General features: G+C 34.1%; 1 protein-coding gene and 1 long non-coding RNA gene across 2 annotated transcripts; both read left to right on the top strand.

Moving 5' to 3' along the window:
• On the top strand, positions 1,343-2,867 carry LOC109351157. The gene is made up of 3 exons (XR_002108192.1): positions 1,343-1,577; positions 2,079-2,143; positions 2,795-2,867. It is a non-coding gene; the product is annotated as an uncharacterized LOC109351157 (long non-coding RNA).
• On the top strand, positions 16,478-20,946 carry LOC109350659 (ribulose-phosphate 3-epimerase, cytoplasmic isoform-like). The gene is made up of 8 exons (XM_019591901.1): positions 16,478-16,739; positions 18,056-18,060; positions 19,159-19,221; positions 19,328-19,434; positions 19,547-19,644; positions 19,914-20,006; positions 20,133-20,174; positions 20,530-20,946. The coding sequence occupies exons 1-8, from the start codon at positions 16,623-16,625 to the stop codon at positions 20,683-20,685; spliced, it is 681 nt and encodes a 226-aa protein (XP_019447446.1). The 5' UTR covers positions 16,478-16,622; the 3' UTR covers positions 20,686-20,946.

Raw genomic sequence — 22,553 nt, 5'->3', positions numbered from 1 at the left:
TCTGGATATTGTTTATTAGCTTCCATCCAGGATGTAAACATGGACTCTGATACTTTGGTCTTGAAAGTATATTGTCAATTTCCTCATGATCATTAAAGTAGACTGGTTGTTCTCCAAGAAGATGAAAGTACAATCTTTCTACTGCAGGTTGTCTCCTATGAATTGGAAAACTAAAAATCCTCCAACATGCTTCTGATAGTGATTCATATCTACAATCAAGATATTGTTTAACTTCATCAATGTTTTCTTCATTTTGCAACCCACCATTTTATGTTGTTTCAATAAAGCTGTGATCCTATCATAACCTTTATTGATATACTTGAATAAGTACTTTATTGAAGTACTTTAGTTACACCATTCCATATTAATGTACGCTTGATACTTCATTAATAATTGAGGATTGTAGGGGACAACATAACAATTGTCAAGAGAAATACCATTTTTTTCCAACAGTGATTCCATTATCTCTTCTCCTATAAACTGGATAGTTATCTTGATCAACAATTGTAGTTGGTTGGTATTGCTTTGGGAAATATCGAGAGCATTTACTATATTTCATACATGGTGAAGACATATTGCAAGAATCACATGGACCATGAATCATAAGTGATTTGACCAAGTTGTACAATTCAGGATCATCACTTTCATTTGGAATTTCAGCATGGATAATTCCATCTATGTCATCAGGAGATGGATATTTATTAGAGGGATGCATAAAAATAAGCAAGTGTGCATGCGGTAAACTCCTTTTCTGGAATTCAATTGTGTACATATCTGAAACATAATAATAACAAAACAATAATAAATACTTTAAAATTATCTAAATGCATAGTAAAAAATTTGATATAATATAATGAATTACTTTGAAATATATACTTACATGCAAGTGCTTTACCTAAAACATGCCTCTTCTTCAAATCTTGTAGTAATTCCTCGAACTTCATTTTGAAAACCTTTGCTATGATATTTGGCCGATCATGTGGCTTCAAACCCATAGGCTTAAGTAATTTGACAATTTCAGGCCAATTAGAATTGTATGTCATTGTCATCCCATCCAAATATAATTGATCCATGTATCTACGACTACCAACAAAAGTTGAAGGTAATATGACTCTTTTTTCCCTATTAGATCCTTGACTTTGGTCACTTGTTTGAGATTCATTCAAATTTCTATATTTATCCACCCTTAGTTTTGTTTGGTTTCTTTTGATAAAAGATAACCTTTCAGATTCTACTATAGTATAAGCATCAACTAAAAATTGATGGAATAACCTTCTTGAACGCAGCAAAGTTTGTGCCTCGTTTTTTTCTAGTTTGCAATCTAAATGACATCCATTCCCTTACTATTAGACGGTTTCGTTTTCTATTTTGAGAATCGGCTCTAACTGTATGACAAACATCATGTCTATAACCATCCTCTCCAAAATGAAACAACAATGGATATTGGAAAGCCAAATAGCTTGCATGTAATTCATCAATTCTTTTCAATTGCCCACTTTGTGTTTCCATGACTATATCTCTTTGTGATGTTGAGTCAATGTCCCCAACTATTGAAGCAGCAACTTCAGAAACTGTCGGTAAATTATTTATTCTTCCATCAGAATTTCTTTCGGCAATTGTTTTAACTTCAAGTTTGGAACAACACCACCTTTTAATCTTTCGCTTGCCATTATGAAAGATTTTGCATGGACATTGTTCTCATCCAACATCTTTGATAATTGCATAACTGCTTGTGGATCAACCTTGTTATTCTTATTACAATGAATTATCAACAAATAAATAATGAGGAGCAGGATAAAAAAAAATATGACCAAAAGTTTCAACTATGAAGAATTTATTTACCTTATTCCTTCAATCATATTTTGAATTTCATGCTCTGTATCATAAATATATAGTTGTGCAAACTTCGGAAATTGTCCAGGCATAGGCAACATGTTACCAATGTGATGACATGGTTGTCCTTGTATCCTAATTGTTGGTGGACCTCTCCCATTATTGATAGATCTATCAATTTTTGCTCCTAAAGATGTGAATGCAAACATCATGTTGTATAAATGAATATTGTTTTGATAATTCAGACTATCATTGGAGTTCACATCAAATAAAAGTTGTTGAAGGAGCGAAGGAGCTGCTTCTAGTAAGGGTATTTGTACTCTTCCATCACCACAACATAGTTCATACCTAGGTGTTAAAGTATTTCTATGTTTTCGCTTTCGTTCTTTATACCACATACATGCTCCACAATGTTCACATTCCATAACACGATCATTGATATCAGAATATCCTAAAAAGAAAGTTAAAGTCTATATTTATTGTATTGTAAAAGTAAGAAATGGTAAATATTAGATAACCTCGGTTCTTGTCAAATGTAGATGTCATAGAAGAATTGTCAAATTGATCCTCATCCTCTGAACTAAATTCAATATTTACCTCTTACAAATATTAACAATAAATTGAGTTAGTGTAGAATATAAAGAGATTAATTGATGCTATTGTAAAAGAATAATTGAATACCTTCCATGGCAATATCAAAGTTGTCATCATCTTCATTGTTGGCATGAGGGAGGTGATGACTATAACTTTGACTTGATGAATAAGGCAACAAATTTTCTTTACATTTACCGCAATGTTGTTTGGTTCATCTTTGTAAACAGTACCATATATATTCATTAGATTTATGCCTAAGGATGTTGGATTGATAACTCATGGATGCTACTTGGTTGTGTATGAGATGTAGAAGTTGAAGCTCCATTACTTTTGAGCAAACCATAACATTGATCTCTTTGGTTGACAGAATTTAAAGACATTTGAAACAAAGGTGTTCTGGATATTTCAAAATCTTTGTTGTAAAAAATAGAAGGCCACACTCAATCAAAATCTTTGTTGTAACAATGTATAAAGGTTATTTATAAACCAAAAAAAATTCATGTTATAACAACTTATTAAGGCTAACTGACCTCCTTATTGAATTACTGAAAAAATTGAGATTTTGCCAAAATTATGATCACAATGTTTGTGTATAAGAATTGTCACGTGTCTACAATTACTAATATGTGTATACTTAATTATTAACATGTTACAAAAGTAAGTTTATGTTATGATGTTACTTTAAGGCAAAAAAATATAACACAATTTTAGTAAATATTAGTAATACACAATATTGTATTAGTCAGTAATAATATGATACAAGAATTATAACAGTCCATAACAAAATTTGGAGGAGTTGACATTAAAACAATCCATAAAAGAGGCTCAAATGGTTGGCATTAAAACAATCCATGTTAAACATGGTACCACATCTTGACTATGAATGTTGAAGATAAAAGATCAAAGAAGGAAGAAAGCAAAGTGAATGAATAAGGGCTCTGTGATGAATTAAGTTGTGTTTCTCTTGATATTTTTCATAAAGAGGAGACAATCTACTTATAGTAACTTGAGTTGGTTGGATTAACTAATATAACAACTAAACTCAAACTGAAAGCCAAAAATAGAAGTTAATGAATTGGGCTTAAAGAAGGAAGAAACTCAACTGCAACACATTAGCAAAAAACTTGACACTCGATGGGATGATAGTTAATAAAATTGCCTAAATAAAATGACACAAGTTATTAACAATGTCAATGAGAAGAAGATTGTAAGCTATATAAGGGAAAATGAAAAAATAAAAAGTATATGAGCTATAAGTAAGAGTAAGATTTGGAGGATAGAGTATTTTGAAAACCTAAGTTGCAGAGGAAATCTTTGGTAAATAAGGAGAAGTAGACGTAGGTGAGAGTGAGAAAAATGTATACTGGTTCTTAGCTAATTTTATGAATTATTTTTAAGGTGAGTGTGAATAAAATCTTTGTTATAATATTGTACTGTACGAATTTGAGTGTTTGTGGAAAAGTAATTGAATTACTTTTCAAAACTGATCTTTGTAAAGTACAACTAAGAAGATGTAATTTTGCAAGAGAAAATAATTAAAAAAAGTTAATTGCAATTTGCCAAACTTATGCAGCCAAAGATTTGGGAGTTACATTAGAATTTGTTTACAACAAATAAAAAATTAGAAGATGTAATTTTAGAAAAATTATGATATATGAAAGACGCAGAGAAAATTCTCTGGTTGGGTTTATGGTATGGTGATACATGATATAGTACAATTACAACTTCCTAGTGTATTTATAGTATCATTGTTAAATTTATAAGTATTACTTATATAATTTATATTTCATATTTGGCAGTGATCCTTCAATTGTTTATACACACCCTAATGAACTAACTTCTTCAAAATATAATTTACTATATATTTAAAAAACTAAGGACCTTACCTTGAAATTGAAAAATGATTATTAATTTTATTATTGTATAGGACATGATAATATATCATTACACAAAGTTACCTTGTCTATAACTTGCTATGTTCATCAAAATCTTAATGTCACTGTTAATAATAAGGAGATGAACAAATTTAATATGTTAGTTATAGATGATATTATCATTGTATATATGACAACAATTGTATCAATAGGTACATCAACTCCGTAGTAGAAATATGTAATTAAGATAATGTCTTGGTGGTGACAAATAGGTTGTCCAAAAAATTTAGTGAGTGATGTAGATGGTTGAGAGTTGAAATGTGTTAACATGGGAGTGGTGTTTTACCACATCAATATCATGAGATCAAAAAATTGAGGTACCCAAAAACTCATTACACTATGATGAAACAAAAAAAAAGGTTGTTCTCCAAAGGTTACATATAAGTTGTCATACTAATATTCTAAGTCATTCAATCTTGATAGTCTTTGCCACCTTTGAAGATGACAATTGAGTGGAATTATAGAGGGTCTTTATATCAGCTCCAGGTCTAAGTCAGCCGATAATCTTTTGGCCGGAGTTACAACTTGAGAGTGGTATGGATCATGATCCACAGTCATAGACACAAACTACCCATGAAAGTTGAATAACATGAACGTATCAGAGTTATTAGAAGAGTTACCTTTACACTGAAAATATTGTAAAACAAAGGATGTATTCCACTCACACTTTCTAATTGCAAGAAATTATAGGCAACAGATTTTCCTTTCATATCATCAGAAGTTGTTGGCCGGTTAATAGCAGATAAGAAAATAAGTATATGAGAATATAACTTATTCAACTTGATAATAACAATGAATTTGGATCAAGTACCTCAATTACCCCATCTGATCAAGAACTATTTTGATCAAATTTGGATTTTCAGGTAATCTTATAACAAAAGATTGGTTGTAGCTTGATTGTATTTTGACCCTGAAAGCCATTGTCCTTGCCAGCAGTACGTCAAGACTTAAAAGGGAATGCCTTTGGATCATCTTCAACTTCTTACATACACAAAAGACATGGTTTTTTAGTATGTAAAATGTAGTAATTAAGTATGAATTTGTTTGAATGAACATATAAAAAATAAACTTACTGCAAGCATTTCATTTTTGAGGTCAGATGTAGATATGTCAATGATGTCAGCACATTGACGATTCCAGAATACAAACCTTCCAGTGCCATGTTGGTGGAAAACCTTAATGTCCAATTTGTACTTAACACAGTAAATATTGTATCATTATAAGGGACTTGAATTCACAATAAAAGTAGCATCTAAAGAAAAATATTGTCAACAAGAAAAAGTGCTACCTTGGTGTAGACTTTTGATTGAAGGTGCCACACTTGTAGGTGAAAGGATCATCTTTAACATCAGCCTTCTTAGTGCATTTAGTACAACCATCATAGTACCATCCTTGCTTGCCAACAACAAACATTGTTGTAGTACCAACGGTAACACATATTATTTCCTGCAACAAATGCCTCTTGGTTAGGAAGATATGTGAATTCAAAATTAATAAACATAATCTAAATGTACTTTATACCTCACTTGATGTAAGGGCAGAAATTTTAGAGATACTCTTCACCTCAGCTTTATACATAAATCGATCATCATCAGTTAAGTTAGAATATTGAGATAGTTGATTGTTACCATGGCTCAATGTGTCACAGGATAGAGACTCATTTGAGAAACTGTGACAAATAACGAACATTATATAATGTTAGTAGAAAATCAGAATTCATAAGGAATAAGTTAAGTACATAGTTTTACATCATAAAGTAAAGTCAGCATACCTTTCTTTGCACTTCTCGATGTTGCCTATTTCTCCATTTATCAATATTTTTGATCAAGACCATGAGTTCGAAAAAGTGGGTGGGCATTTACCTATTAAATATTGGACAAAATTTCAAATGTGTCATTAAATTTTAAAATAAATTTATACACAAAACATATTAATTGTTAATGACATAATTACCTTGTCCTTCTTTGATTCTACAATGAGTTAAGAGAATGATTATTGGTTCACCAATTGGTTGATTATTATAGTACTGGAAAAACTTCATGACGTGGGCTTCTCACATAGTACATGTAATAACATCACCACTAATGACAACAGGAAAATAGTTAGATAAAATCATAAATTCTTGATTCAAAAATATAAAAGCACAAAAAAAAACCTAAAATCGTTGAGAGTGAAACCAACCTTCTTCAAATTTGCTTGTGCCTGAGAGTAGATGAGCTTATCAAAAGCACCAATGGTGTCTAGGTCAATCAAGAAATTTTTTTTGTTATAATCAAAAGGGAACAAAATAAGATTGAAAATATTTGGGAATAAAGATTTTAATCTAACCTCTCAGTAAATCTGATCGAAAATTCGCAGTGAGGATGTCACTAAACTTTGTGAAATCATACTCAAATTTAGGAATATCGGGAAATTCTCTTTGTTTCAAGGTTGTACCGACAATGAACTACAGTCTATAGAGATGGTCACATGCTTTAAATTGGAGATCATTCCTCATGACATTGAAATTATGCATCACATAAGTGTCATCCTCAATTTAATACTCTTTCCATTCATTAAACTCATCCTTTCTAACAGAGACTTGTATTTTGTCCCCCTTCGTTCAGGAGTCAAAAGTAACACTTTGTTGAAAACAACAAAGAAATTTAAGTATTATATAATTATAAATAAGTTAAATTATTACCTTAGAATCCATAAAGATCATTTCCAAGTGTCCTGGTTTGGGTGATAATTGGACATACCATATTGCTGCGATTCTAACTACAATTTTCCAAAGGTGTTTGGAGTCGTTCAAATTCTTGATCATGTCGAATGGGCGTGATATTGCCATTATGCTGATATATAAAAAAAAAACCTTACATACATATAAATAAAACAAATTTCATAAATGATTAACATTAACAGTCGAAATGAACACTTTCTGTTAATTTGTGTAGACTAAGTGAGTTTAAATAAATCATTTGATGAGAACAAAAAAATGTCAAGGTTTATTTAATATAAAGGTAAGTTATTAAGTTAACCACCCCATGGTTTAAAGACCTTATTTTTGGCAAAGAGCTTGACTCTATAATAAAAGCCTTAATTTTATACATCAAAATCATGAAAAACTATATATTTGACAGATTTGAGATAGTATTAGTAAGCAACTCAAATATGTTGAATAAGTGAACACATATATGCAAAGGTCATGTTTATTTCAATGAAAATGAATGTAAAATAAAAATTACTTATTAAAAACAAACTCTGCAGTAACAAATGACTAAACTTAAAATAAAAAAGAAACAAACATGTTGAATAAGTAAGATGTAGAGAATCAAACACCTCAATAACAAAGAAATAAATTGAAGGCCACAGGATGCACATACATGAGAAGGCCACATTTATTTCAGTGAAATGGTAATAGGATATTGCCAATCAAGTGATCACATACAAAAGATTTAAGATCAGTGGTCATAAAAACAAATATCTCTAAAAATATATACTTTAAAGATTATGGTCATAAAATTACTCTTGTAACTCTGTCTTTTCAGTTTATCTTTATAATGCCTAGACATACTTAAGAGACACACATAAAGACATATATGTTTTTTTTAGTAAAATAGCATATATGATTTTTTTTATTTCTAGATGCAACAAACATTATTATGCAAAGACAATGTTGTCCTTGAAAAAGTCTAGGTGTCAATCAATGGAGAAACCTATTGTAGACATTTCACCAGCCCATTGAATTATAATATAGATATAGATAGATTGTAAAGATTGTGTATGATTAAGCTTCCAAAATCACCCTTTTAGTATCCTCACCAGGCTCTTTGTTTTATATTTCTTTCTTGTTTATTTGTTCTCCAAGGACATGATCATAATTAAGGGCAATCGATTTAATCTTAGATTCGTGTTTTAGAAATTATTTCATTCATATTCAATTGATTCAGCCAATCATTCAAAAGTAAATATGTGAGTCTCGTCGCTCTATTTATTCACGACCAATGAAAATACATTTTCAACCAAATAACACATTATAAGACATCATCAAATATATCTCAATTATCAAGGTGTTGGTCTAATGATATAAGTCTCGCTAGATCTTTAAGATAACCAAAAAGTTAAGAGTTTCATTCATGTGAGCGATACTTATTGAGAGAATAATCATAATTAAGGGCAATGCATGCTTCATATTCTGCTTGATTGTTTGATGTATGAAAGGTGAATGTTAGTGAGTGCTCAACATAGATAGTCCATATTTTCTCGGAACTACTCGGTTGTGTGCTCAACATAGATAGTCTAATAGGACCCCAGCTCCGCTACCCCGAGGGTTGGATGATCTCTCAACATAGATAGTCCATATTTGCTCGGAACTACCCGATTGTGTGGTCAATTCAGCAACGAAATCCGACAGGACTTGGCTTTTGATAGCCGTTATGGGCTCGTATCGTATATCAAATTGTGGCAGATCAATAGACCAGGAAATCATCAGCCCGCTAGCTCAGACTTGTGCAAAATCTGGCAGATAGGTTGATTGGTTCTGACCACCACAGGGTGGGATGGAAAATACTATCGTAGTCATCTTGTTGCTATCAAGAGGGCGTAGGCGACATTTTCCAACTTCTGATACCTGAACTCTAGGCCTTGTAATGTTTTGCTAGTGAAGTATATTGGATGTTGACCATCTATACTTTCTCTGATTAGAGCGGTTGGTACTGCCCCATCTGTTACCGCTAAGTAGACATACAATGTCTCAGCGGGTGCAGGCTTAGAAAGCACAGGGGAGTAGCCAGGTATTGTTTGAAAGTTTGGAAAGCTACTTCACAATCTTCTAACCAAGTAAAAGTGTTGCTCTTTTTTAGGAGCTGGAACACTGGGAGGGAATGTTTGGCAGATGCAGGAAGAAACCTGGCCAAGGCCACCAACTACCCATTGAGTTGCTGGACTTCCTTCACTGATCTTGGGCTACGCATGTCTATAACTGCTTGGCACTTTGCTGGTTTGGCCTCAATACCCCGACTTGTTAACAGAAATCCCAAGAACTTGTCGGCTTCGACTCCTAATATACACTTTTCTGGGTTGAGGCGCATATTAAACTTACGTAATTGACCGAAGATGACATCCAGAATAGTCACATGATCTTATTTTGGTAGACTCTTGGAGATCATGTCGTCCATATAGACCTCCATGTTTCTTCCAATCTGATCTCCGAAAACGGTGTTCATCATTCTCTGGTATGTGGCCCCTGCATTCTTCAGACCGAATGACATGATTGTGTAATAGTAAGCCGCCTTGGGTGTAATGAAGGCGGTCTTGTCTTGATCAGGGGGTACATGGGGATCTGGTTATATCCCGAATAAGCATCCGTAAATGACAGAAATTGGTACCCAGAGGAATTGTCTACAAGATGATCAATGTTTGGGAGTGGGTATGGATCTTTTGGGCACACTTTATTCAAGTGTGTATAATCCACACACATTCGCCACTTTCCAAATGGTTTTCTAACTAGCACGACGTTTGACAACCATCTGGTATATGTTATTTCTCGGATAAAGCCGACCTCTAGCAGTTCTAAGATCTTATGAGTAACCTCAGTTGTTCTTTTGGCACCCATCTTTCTTTTCTTCTAGGCCACCAGCCTTGCACCTAGATTCATCGTGAGTCGATGGCAGGCCACTGAGGGGTCGATTCTGGGAATATCCAGGTAAAAAGATCCTTGTTGGTCTTTAATTATTTGATCAGTTTGGTCCTATGAGCTTCATCGAGAGTACAACCAACATATACCAGATTTTCTTTTAAGGGGCTGAGTTGAAGGGAGGTTTTTTCTCCTTTTGGTTGAGGTCGTAGGTCTTCTGTGTCTACCCTAGCATCTAGCTCTACTAAGTGTACACCCTGCTGTTTTTTCTTGGGGGTGGTACCCGTACTGAAGTGTGGTTCAGCCGAAGACTCATCTGATAACAACTTCTTGCACTATGTTGGTCTCCCATAACCGTTCATATCCGGAGATCGGATGAGAGAAACTTCATACAAAGATGCAGGGTGGTGACTATTGCTTCAAGATGGTTTAGTGTTGGTCGACCGAGTATGGCGTTGTAAGCTGAGACACAGTCGATAACCAGGAACTTTGCTTGAACCTTCCGGGTTAAAGGTTATTCTCCGACAGTCAGCCATATATCAACATAACCCTGAAGGGTGATTTCTTGTCCAGTGAAACCGACAAGTTGTCCATCATACGGCAACAGGTCCCTGTCTTCGAGTTCCATCTTTGTGAACAGGTCTTGAAACATGATGTCCGCTAAACTGCCCTAATCAACATACAAATGTCCCACTTTTTTATTGTTCATTTTGGTGGTGATGACGAGGGGATCGTCATGACCGTGGACTACGCCTTCATAATCACGGTCGTCAAAAGAGATTGGGGGTGCTTCCTGATGGCCCTGATACTGGTGGGGTTTGCGGACAGTTGATTGCATGACTTCATGGACATACCTTTTCTGGGCTGCCTTGGATGTATCACCAGCAGCGAATACGCCGGATATAGTGTTGATGTTCACCGGACTCCATTGTCGTATATTGTTGGAGCGATAGTGGTCTTTCCAATCTCTGCTCGAAGGACGTGCTTGTTGATTTTTATGGGGGAACGTCTCCGAGGAGGACTGGATCAATGTAGAGGTGGTGATCGATCTTGGAGGGTTCGAGCTATAAATTTCCAGAGGTGCCCAGCTTGAATCAGGTCTTCGATAGTGTCCCTCAGTTGGGTAGACTCTTCTGTTACATGGCCAAAGAAGGTGTGGAAGTCACAATATTTGGAGTGGTCTTGGGTCCTTATTTTCCTGCTTGGATTGGGTTTGGGGAGCTGGACTAAATGGGTGGCCATAACTTCTTGCAGGATTCTATTACGGCTGACATTGAGGGGTTGTAGGTGTATTTAGGTTTTTTGGGTTGTCGGAGTGGATCATCTCGAGGGTGTTCGTGATTTGTTGGGCGTTTGGCTTCTAGTGAGAGGAGTTGGTATTCTCTATGCTTGGTGGATGGGCGGTTAGGATGGGTTTCTTCCAGATTAATGAATTGTTGAGCCTTAGATCGGAGTTCTTCCATTGTTAGGTCTGGATATTTAGCCAACTCATGTCTAAATAGGCCATCATGCAAGCCTGTCACTAAAATATGCACTGCCACCTCCAGGCTCAAAGTGTAAACTTTCATGGCCTCCGAGTTGAGTCTGTCTATGTAAGATCGGAGGGGCTCGTGGGACTCCTGTCGTATACCGGACAGGGTTTAGGAAGAGCGAGGCTGCTCTTTTCTTGTCGTGAAGCGGATGTTGAATCCGTTGGCGAGAGTGGCCCATTGGTCAATGTTGTTTGGTGCGAGCCGGGTAAACCACTGCAAGGCAGCACGTTTCAGAGTGAGGGGAAATGTTCAGCACATGACGGGAAATGTTCGGCAACACATTTCAGAGTGAGGCTTCAAAGGCATCTAAATGAATATGTGGGTCACTTGTTCCATCGTACTGGTCGATGTTGTTGGGCCGGGTAAGATGTTTTGGGAGTATTGAGGACATGATGGTTTATGTGAAAGGATGTCTTGCTCGTGAGGAGCTGTGGTCAGGGGGGTTGAATTATCTGACTGGTCGCGAGGGTCCATTATTGGGTTCTGGTCTATGTTGGTGAAGCTCGGCTAGTAGTTGGGCATGTTGTTGGATAATTTGGCCTTGAGTTTGGATCATGTGGAGGAGTTGTTGGGTAGTGGGTGCTTATGGGTGGTGTTTGGGGGATACTCTGGCTAGCTTGGTGAGATGGTTGCACTAGTGTTGGGGGTTCAATGGAAGGGGTGTCGTGATTTGGGTTGAGTGGTTCTACATGGTTAGGTGGTTGAGCTTGGTGATGAGTGGTCACCATGTTGTAGGTAAGCTACAGACGGTACCAATGTTCTTTACTGTTAAGAGTGGATGATCGAAAGCTGAGGATGGATGGTCGGTAGAATGTAGGAGATCAGGTAAATGTTCTTTACTGTTAAGAGTGGATGATCGGAAGCTGAGGATGGATGGTCGGTAGAATGTAGGAGATTAGGTAACTTGGTCGGATTGTCGTATGGACCCGCTGGGGGAGGTACCTGAAAAGGTTCTCTGACGCTCAAGTCAGTAGCGTATTCTAGAGAGATAAGGGAGTAAATAAGAGAGAAGTTAGAGCAATAAGTATAGCAATAAATGAGGGAATGAGAATTAATTTTACTTCATGTGTGGTCTCTTCTATTTATAGAGATAAAGAAGTATTGAGATGACATCTGGTCATTGGCCAACTTTTAACGGGTACAAGGGACGTACTCTAGTCGTCCTTGCTTGACCTGCGGATCTGCCCTTGTCGATTTGTTGGGAGCAGGTAGGATGTTCAGGTGGCGTGACAGGTGGTTTGTTGTCTAACGTTGATGGCGAGTCAGCGACGCATTAAATGGTATGCCAACAGTGCATTGAATAGCATGTCTGAGGTGCATTAAATAGTGTGCATTAAGTAGCATTAAATAGCATGTCAACGGTGCATTAAATAGCATTTATTGCATTTGCCACAGGTGGACCCATCTGAGACAAACGATGAGACATGCGGAGTACTGCACGGTGTACTCGAGCAGAAGGGGGCAGCCCGGAGATACCAGGCTAATAGATTCTTTGGGATTGACAGTGCGGGTATGACCAGGCTAGAACAGTTGCCTCCAGTCTATTACGCCGGTCAGAAACAACCAAACTAATAGACTCTATGGGATTGACAGTCTAAGTATGACCGGGCTGAAACAGTTACATTATTCAAACCTTAATGTTATCTATACACATATTGGAACATCATTATGGAAGTATTAGATTAAGTTGAGAACAAAATAGCCGTGTAAAATAGATATTTCAAAATTCTGGAGAGGATAATCAATAATAAGGCAAACATAATCAATTAATTCTGAGAAAGTTCTCAATCATAATCAACTACAAGAAAGTTGAAGTTTACATTATCAAATAATATTGACTCATAATTGATTAACATAGCAGAATTCTACATAAAACAAAATTTGTCACTTAATTGGACTTCCAAAAATAAGGGATTTCACACCAAACAAACCAAGGGAATCATTAAATTAAGATTCAATTTATCAATTAAACACATGCCTATTGGGTTTACATTCAATTTCTTATTTCCATAACTCAATTAACTTCATAACAATTATAATTAAGCATACTCATGTCATTCTCAATCAAATGTCCAACGTGTTGACCAACAAGACATTAGTATATTGATGTAAAACTTTCGAAATTCTCAGAAAGATCAAAAGGTTAAGACTTCAATTCTTGAAAATGACACATGTTAAGAGGGATAGTCACTCACCCATAAAGAGATTGGTTCCTATCTCAAAATGGTGTGATTGGAAATACAAAAAATCTTCCAATGCTTTATGCACACACATAAAAATCTGAGTTTAGTCTAAACTAATCTACCATCATCAATAACAAAACTTACACAAATTCATCATAAGAATTAAAAAATGTAAAATTGAATTATCAATAACAATTAATTGAAGCAAAACTCTAGTTATATCAACTATCATTAATTGGTGTACTTCTCCATGATTCTTACTAAAATCACGTCTCTTAGTGTTGAAATCTACCAACGGAAACATTCACTACCTACTTTGGAATGGGGATCACTTATTCTAAAATGAGTGTGTCCTAATGTCCTTAGCTAATAAGATTTCTCCAGGTACGCAAATATGTTATTTTATGTTTTTAGAATTTTTCTTTTTAATAAAGTGTCACTTTTTCATTGGACCAGGACAGGAAAATGAGATAGAAATGAAAACAGGTAATCTATATCCCCAAGTAGTTACAAATGGAATTGGCCAAATCTTGCCCTTGGCACATGGAAACCTACATGCATGTGCAATCCATGGTAGAAAATATAAATTCCAAAGGTAACTAAAGTCCTCAAAGACATATGCTAAGATACACATGAATTGGAGGTGATTTATAAGACTATGTTGTACTTGGTTGGAGAAGGAAGCCATAAGAAGGTTTGTGATTATTCCAGCACTTCAAAGGTTGTTGGAGGAAAGGGATAGGCTTGGAAGTAATAAAATGTATTTGTGAGACGACTCTCAAGTCTTTCCTTTCATTATCTTCCCTCCAAAAATAAATTTATAAATAGATCGTCTATTTGTAAGTTGAATTTTGGAAGGGAATGAGGGAAATAAAGATTTGAGAGTTATGAAATACACTTATGAGATAATCCTAAAGTTTTCTATTTCTCTTCCTTCCCTTTCAAAACTCAACTTACAAACAAATCCTTAGGAGCACCTAATGACTCAACTCAAAATGAACTATTGTCAAGAAAAAAGAGTGAAGTCTAGTTCTAAGTGGGTTTAGGGTAAGTTGAATTGTGTTGGAACAAATGGATGTTGGTAGTGTGCATCTCCTATGTAATAAGGAAACCCATTATGACATGGCTAAACAAAAAGTAATCTACTTGGGGAATGATGTCTAAACTATAAAGTTGATATTAATTAATGAAGTCAACAATTCAAAAGCTTGAACAATAAGTGCAATATGCTTGTGTAGTTTTTGTGAGGCATGAAGTGGGACGTGTATGTGTTGATCTAGCTTTGGTTAAGAATTGAAGGAAAGAAGAAATATGATCCATGCCTTTATGTAGAAACACACGTTTGATCTTAACATGGAATGTTAATCTAAATAATAAACAAATACATAAATCCATAGTCAATAACATGAACAACCTTTTACTTTATTCAGACCTCCATTAGTTTTGTTTTTTTTACAGTATCCTAATAGCCAATAACATAAATAACTAATGTGTACTAACAAAACGTTAATCTAGTAGTACAATGTCTTGCTAAATCCCTACAATAATAAAAAATTGAAGGATTCAATTCTTATAAATAATATTTGTTAGGAGGAGCAGTCATACATATATCCCATAAAATAAAGTGATACTCTTAATAATACAAAAAAATATCTAATGTGTGTGCACACATTCATACTTTAGTTCTATTATTTTATAGTAACAGAAAAACAAAGTTGTTTTAGTTCTCTATTAAAGTTTCATTGAGCCTGAGTACATCCACAAATATATTTATAGTGTTTTTTCAGTGTACATATTTTATATTTAAAGAGATATATTCTCTTATTATATGAGAGAATTTGATTGTTCTTTCTTTGAATTTAGAGAAATGAGAATTTTTCTATGTTAAATATTTTATATTAATCTTATATTTCTGGATTCTATTTTAATTTTGTGATATTATGTTCATAAGTTTAAGCCTGGAACTCAACTTATTCCTAAGACTGAATAACCTGACACCTAATCTAACCTCAATGTGTTAGTTTCAAAAACCTTTTCTTTTAGAAAAAATCAACAAAAATATAGTTTTTATCAACAAGTACATATAATTTAGTTATAAAAAAGTGGTTTGTTAAAAGCACTCTTATAAAACTCGACTCGAACCCGTTAGTCTAACCGGCTCAATCATAAATCTAGTATCTGATTGATTTGAGCCTCTCATCTCTTTGATTTTGCATTAAAATTGGACTAAATCAGTTTGACTCAGTTGGTTTAAGCTTATAATTTGTAACTCGTATATACGGTCAGATTAGTTGGACCAACCGAGTCAATGAAAAATATTTTTAAAAAACAACTCAAACGATGTCATTATAAAATGAAAAAATCAAATGTTTTTAACTAATTATATTTGTATTTGTTAGCTTGTATTATATCAATATTTTTGTTGTTTAATTGAATTTTAAATTTATTGTGCATTTTTTTGTAATTAAAGCACATTACATAAGTTGTTTAATGAAATTTTCAACTTATTTATGACATGGTTATAAAATCTTCTCTATTCATTAATTAATTAGGTATCATAGTATTTATAGTTTTGGAGTAAAAAATTGTTAAATAATATATAATTTTTTAGAATTTTAATATAAAACGAAACAATCAATTCAACTATTGACTCGGTGGTCAAACCAAAAACTCATTAAGTTAATGCCCTCACCGAATTATTTATCAATCTTAGTTTTATAACACAAGTTGAGAGTAGACAACCATCAAATATACATTTAACAGAATATTCACTTTTCATTACCCTGGTTTTAGTGCATAATCTCTTCTCTTTTGATCTTCATTACCCTAACCAATTATCCCAATCTTCATCATACTCATCAATTTTTTTTTTGCACTGTGGCATTAGTTTCTGATTAAGTTTAGTTGAATCCAAAACAACAACAAGAAAATGGGAGTTACACCCAAAATTGCTCCTTCCATGCTTTCCTCTGACTTCTCCAATTTGGCCTCTGAGGCTCATCGTATGATCAATTATGGCGCTGATTGGCTCCACATGGACATCATGGTACCCTTTCTTTTTCATTATGCCGATATAATAAATATCAGTGTTTTAAATTGTGTTTGCGATTATGTTATGTTTATAGCCATTCCGGAATTTACGGGGAAATGATACTCCCAAAACTGCCACGATGGCACAGTTGCGGGGGTATTTTAATTTAAAACGCTGATACATGACTTAACCACAGTTAGTTGTGGAGATTTAAAACACAGTTAATTTAATTTTATAGTTTTACAATTGATATTAACCACAGTTAGTTGTGGAGGAATTGATATTAATTTAAAGTGCTTCAAAAAGTAAAGAGAAATGCAACTTTCAATTATACATATATATATGGAGAGGATCCTTACTCGTTGTGGAGAGGGTGAGTCGGGATACAATTGTCTTATGATCTTGATGTCACGTTTTCAATTTTCGAAAACAACCTCCTCTTCTATAAGGATAAGATTGTGTATATTTATCCTTATTAAAACTCATTAGGTGGGAGCCTTTTGCATGCACCATATTTGTATAGCTTAATAATTGAGATTAACAGTGGTTAGTGACAGAGTGGGGGAATTGAAAAAATGGTAAATTTTAGGACAAAGGTGAGGTGCTTTTATACTTTTATTATTATAGGTGTTTGTGGTGCTGTGAGAACAAGACAATGTGTCACAGCTTATGACACAAGTAACAATTGTGACACATACCTTATTCTCATTGGAGATTAGTACCACATGCATCTATAGAACAATATCAAAGTTTTGTCCTGAATTTCATATTCCATTTTTGTTTTGGTGTGTCTTTAGGGAGCTAGCTGTATATGAGTAAAATAGGGCGACCCAGTGCACGAGACTCGACTCCCATTTAGTGGAGTATGGGGATGGTAGATGTATGCAAGTGGACACTATTTCTAGGATTTGAACTAGTGACTTCATAGTCAGGATGACAACAACCTTATCGTTGCGCCAAACTCATTCTTTAGGGAGCTAGCTGTACAATATGAATAAAATAGGGTGACCCAGTGCATGAAGCTCCCACTTTGTGGGGTCTGGGGAGGGTAGATGTATGTAGCCTTACTCCACAAGGAAAGAGACTATTTCCAAGGTGTTGTGCCAAAGCTCACCCTTTAGCTGTATAATATGAATCCAACATGAATAAAAAAACCTACTTATGAGATTACTCACTCTTGCTGAATTTATACCGAGGTTCTATAACAAACCTATATGAAGTTGTTGTTAACCAAGTTTGAACTGTTAAGACTTATGAATTGAAGATTTCTATGATTGTACATATATTATTAATTAATGTTTCTGATGTTTCTCAGTTTGGTTCATTTGCAGGATGGGTAAGATGTCTTGGTTTTCTTATGTTACTATCTTTGTCCTGACTCTTGGGGTAGTCATTACATCCAAATTGACTGGGTTTTAAGTTGCAATTCTGTATATTCCCTTGTTCTTCTTTAATTGGTGTGCCAGTTAATGTTTACCTTGTTCTGGTTGATTTGTTTCCTTCAAGGGTAATGGATCAAAGTTCTTTTACCGTGTTTTATTGTCGTTTTTTGGGTCTAGATGCAGCCATGTAACTATACATGTCTGTTATGTTGTTGCTCTATTCTTATGAGGGAGTGCATATGAAATTTTACTGTCTAGTATCTACAAAATTGTGATTTGAGGTCTTTTTAATTTAAAATAAAGTTACAGATAAAATTGAAGGTTCTTTTGCATCCAAAATTATATTGTTACGGAGCTTTCTTGCATATTCATGTGTCAATTTGTTTCCATATTCGTATACTGTGAATTTGAGTTATGGGAAATTAAGTTTTTATAGCTTTGGGATTAACATCGATTAGCATACTCTTCAGTTCATTTAAATAAGTATTCATGCTTCATATTCTTGTTATACCAATAGGGTTAAGAATTCTTGTTCGATGTTGAATAATCTCATTGTATCTGTTGAGTTGTATTTATTCTTGACTATTTGTGAACAATGCTCTCTAAATCATGCTTATCATTAAGGCTGTCATATGATCAGAAAAAAATGCGAATATTGTGTCACCTTCATTAACAATACAACAACCAAACCTTAATCCCATTGTAGGTTTCGCTATATTATTGATTCCTTATCAGTGTTGGACTGTTTACTCTATATCCCCCTCCCAACCCAAGTATTAGTAACTTTTGATTTTGATCTATGCCACATTTATTTGTTGAATACATGCTTGTAGCCCAGTAATTATGTTTGGCCATCAAGCATATAAAGTTGTTTGGAAGATCCATAAACTTTTTACCTTAAACCTCAAGGCTATTTTACGGTCATTATTTTTGTTTTGTTAAACTACCTCAACGCTACTTTACAGTCCTTATTTTGTTTTTGTTAAACTTTACTCTCTCTTTTACTATTAAATTAATGAATGTGTTCCTCTTTCTTCCTCTATTTTGTGCAGGCACTTTGTCCCTAATTTAACTATTGGTGCTCCAATCATTGAAAGTTTGAGAAAGCACACAAAGTAATAATCTTCCTTCTTTACTGATCTAAACTTCTTTATGCAAAACAATTTTCTCTGTTACCACGAGTTTTGGTGCATTTGAGTCATTAGCCATTAACCATTGCAGGGCATATCTTGACTGTCACCTGATGGTTACTAATCCTCTTGATTATGTCGAACCTTTGGGAAAAGCTGGTGCTTCCGGTTTTACGTTCCATATTGAGACATCCAAAGGTTGATCTTATACTACCCTTCTTTTGGTTTTTCTTCTTGGTATGCTTTTTTCTTCTGCCGACCATTATATATTATTTCTTTCTGCCTTCTCAGAAATAGTTTTTGTAAACAGATAACTGGAAAGAACTTATCGAAAGAATTAGTGTCCAGGGCATGAGGCCTGGTGTAGCATTAAAGCCTGGGACACCCATTGAAGAGGTTTATGCCCTGGTAAGTTTCTTCTTCCACCCTTCTCCGAACTCTCTTTTTATCTGGTCATACCTGTATAGCTGCATTTTATTATCGTCATTAACCTTCTATGAGTTCTTTTTATCAGTCGAAATGAATAATATTAACCTTCTGAGAGTATCTCGAATCTTTGTGCATAAACTTTAGACTAGATACAATATCTCTGGCTCACTATGGGATCATATCCTTCAGAGGTTGTTTCATTTTGTTCCTTCATGTTTTGGTGTTATTTATCTTTATTCTTTTCACAGGTTGAGGCTGAAAATCCTGTGGAAATGGTTCTGGTGATGACTGTAGAACCCGGATTTGGTGGACAAAAGTTTATGCCAGAGATGATGGATAAGGTGTCATTACCCTTTCTTAACTTCATGTCTTATTTCTTCATGTGCCTGACAACTCTTATCCATTATGCAACCTATATCTATTTTTTGGTTAGTTTTAATTTTTCATTTTATAAATTCTTGAACTAGGTACGAATTCTGAGGAAGAAGTATCCATCACTTGATATCGAGGTATCTCAGCCTATTTTCTCATGGTTTCAGTAGATGTAGAAGATTATTTAGAATTTTCGATTGACTGATTCTTGAACTTAGTAAATCTTTTTATGGTTTTTTAATGACTCAGCCGACCCCACCTAGTGGGATTAAGGCTTAGTTGTTGTTCTTGTTTGCCTTCGCATTTCTTAGCGTCTTTAACTCTTTATATAGGTTTCTGGACAAAACTTTCCTTTCTACTCTATTTCAATGTGCTCAATTCTTATATTCATTTAATCATGGAGATAATGAAATAGTTGTGTTTGCATGCTCATGCACACTAGTGATAATAATAATTTTGCATTGATCAAAAGATACCCAATTTCAATTGCAGGTTGATGGTGGTTTAGGGCCTTCAACCATAGACTCAGCCGCATCGGCAGGTGCAAATTGTATTGTTGCAGGAAGTTCAGTGTTTGGAGCCCCTGAGCCAGCTCAAGTAATATCCTTACTTAGAAATTCTGTTGAGAATGCCCAGCAAACACATTGACTCGATACAGTAAAGGTCGGTCGCGACCTGACACGTGTATCAGTATGCTTAAAAGTAATCATTACTTAAGGTTCCACTTAACATTATCAATCTCAAAAATGTGTGACTGTGTTCTCCTATTTGATAATAAGTTCTGAAAGTGTTCTTGTAGCTGTGATGCTTGTTTGTTTTCACACCATTACGGTATTCACTTCATGTAAATTAACTTGTGTTGATGAACTTTATATGAAATTTTTATCTTTCATGTATGTTGATATGTAATATTATGTATGCATCTTATGTTTTTCTTTACTATTCTAACCTAAATGGTACTGTGTGAAAACATAACCTTTATGCTGCCTATTGTGGAAACTCAAAGTTCTATATGTTACCGATAAAAGTAGAAATTGTGTCTCTTCTAAAGTAAGTGGAATAAAGGACGGCATAGTGAACGAAATTCTTAGCTAATAAGGTTTGGAGAGGTTAACGTACCTAATCTTATTCATGCGATCCTAGAGGTCATTTTTCCAGATTTGTAAAGTGGCATAAGACTTCATATTCGGGTTGAGTTGAACTTTTATCGTTTATCTTGTGGTCTTCTTTTGAACTCGATCAACCGATTTGACTGCATAAACCACTTTTAGATTAATAACCCTAAACTATACACTAATTGACAAATTTCTAGTGAATTCTCACTTGAAATATACGTTAATATAAGTTTGGCAGATCAATTTCCATGAAAGTGTTTTTTCTTAGAATCTCTTGAATGGATGAAACTCGAATTAAATCTACATCTTGACTTGTTTCTTTAGGAATAAGTTATGTCGAATCATCCTCATAAATTGAATTTGTAATTTAAAGTTTCCCTGGTTATGTCTAGGCTATTTAATTCTGATTTTATTATCAGGACTTTCAGAAAACCAAAAGTAGAATCAAAAGCGTTGTAAAATGTAGTTATGTTTTTCTAAATTTGAGAAATCATAAATGATAACTATTACGAAACAAAATCTTAATCAAGATTATATTATTGATAAGATATATTTTCTGTTTATTAAGAAAAGTGAGCAACATGTTTTCTCACGCACATATGCACACTTTATTGTTCCTTTCAATCAGACGGCCATACTTGATACTAAGAAACATGCTTTTGCTCCATCATTTTGATCTACTAATAAAATTTAAGTGTAATATCTATGAACTATTACTGTAAAGATTTATATGTATTCAGTGTATCGGTCACCATTTATTTATATTATTTTCTCAAGACAAAGATGATTAAATATAAATGATAGATAATATAATAACAATGTATAAAACTCATACATTGTCAGTGTATATATTTTATCCTAAAATTTATGAAAAATGATATATACTTGTAGTTTAAAAATTCTAGAGTAAAAATATCAAATTCACCCCAAAGTTTAAAAAAGACTACAAAGTTAGTCCTCCAAAGAAATTGGCCACAAATTAAATTCTCAAAGTAGAACATGTTAGTTCTCACATTCTTGATAGAGAGGACCAATGTGGTGATTGATTATCTTTAACAGATTTTTTGGATGACTAACCGGACTAACTTGGTGTAGATTCAATCTTTTAATTGTGCATTTGTTGAGCAAAACACTTATTTTTAACTTTAGATAATTATCTTTTGGATACTAAAATAAAAATGTGAATAATTCTTTTTACAAAATGGCAAAAGAAAACAGTAATATAGGTAAAACTCAATCACTTAACTTAAAATGAAGGTTAATAATCAGGAGCACATTTGTTATCACACAAGTTGTGTCATTACATATATCACTAGTTTATGATTGATTAAAAGATATACTTAAGTTAAAAAAATTAATAATTAACTATTTTTCTGACCAATATGATACATACAATGATAC

This window comes from Lupinus angustifolius, chromosome LG06 (genome assembly GCF_001865875.1).
Source record: "Lupinus angustifolius cultivar Tanjil chromosome LG06, LupAngTanjil_v1.0, whole genome shotgun sequence".
NCBI lineage: Eukaryota > Viridiplantae > Streptophyta > Magnoliopsida > Fabales > Fabaceae > Lupinus > Lupinus angustifolius.
The sequence above is the reverse complement of the archived record's forward strand: the minus strand, read 5'-3'. Positions and strand labels throughout refer to the sequence as shown.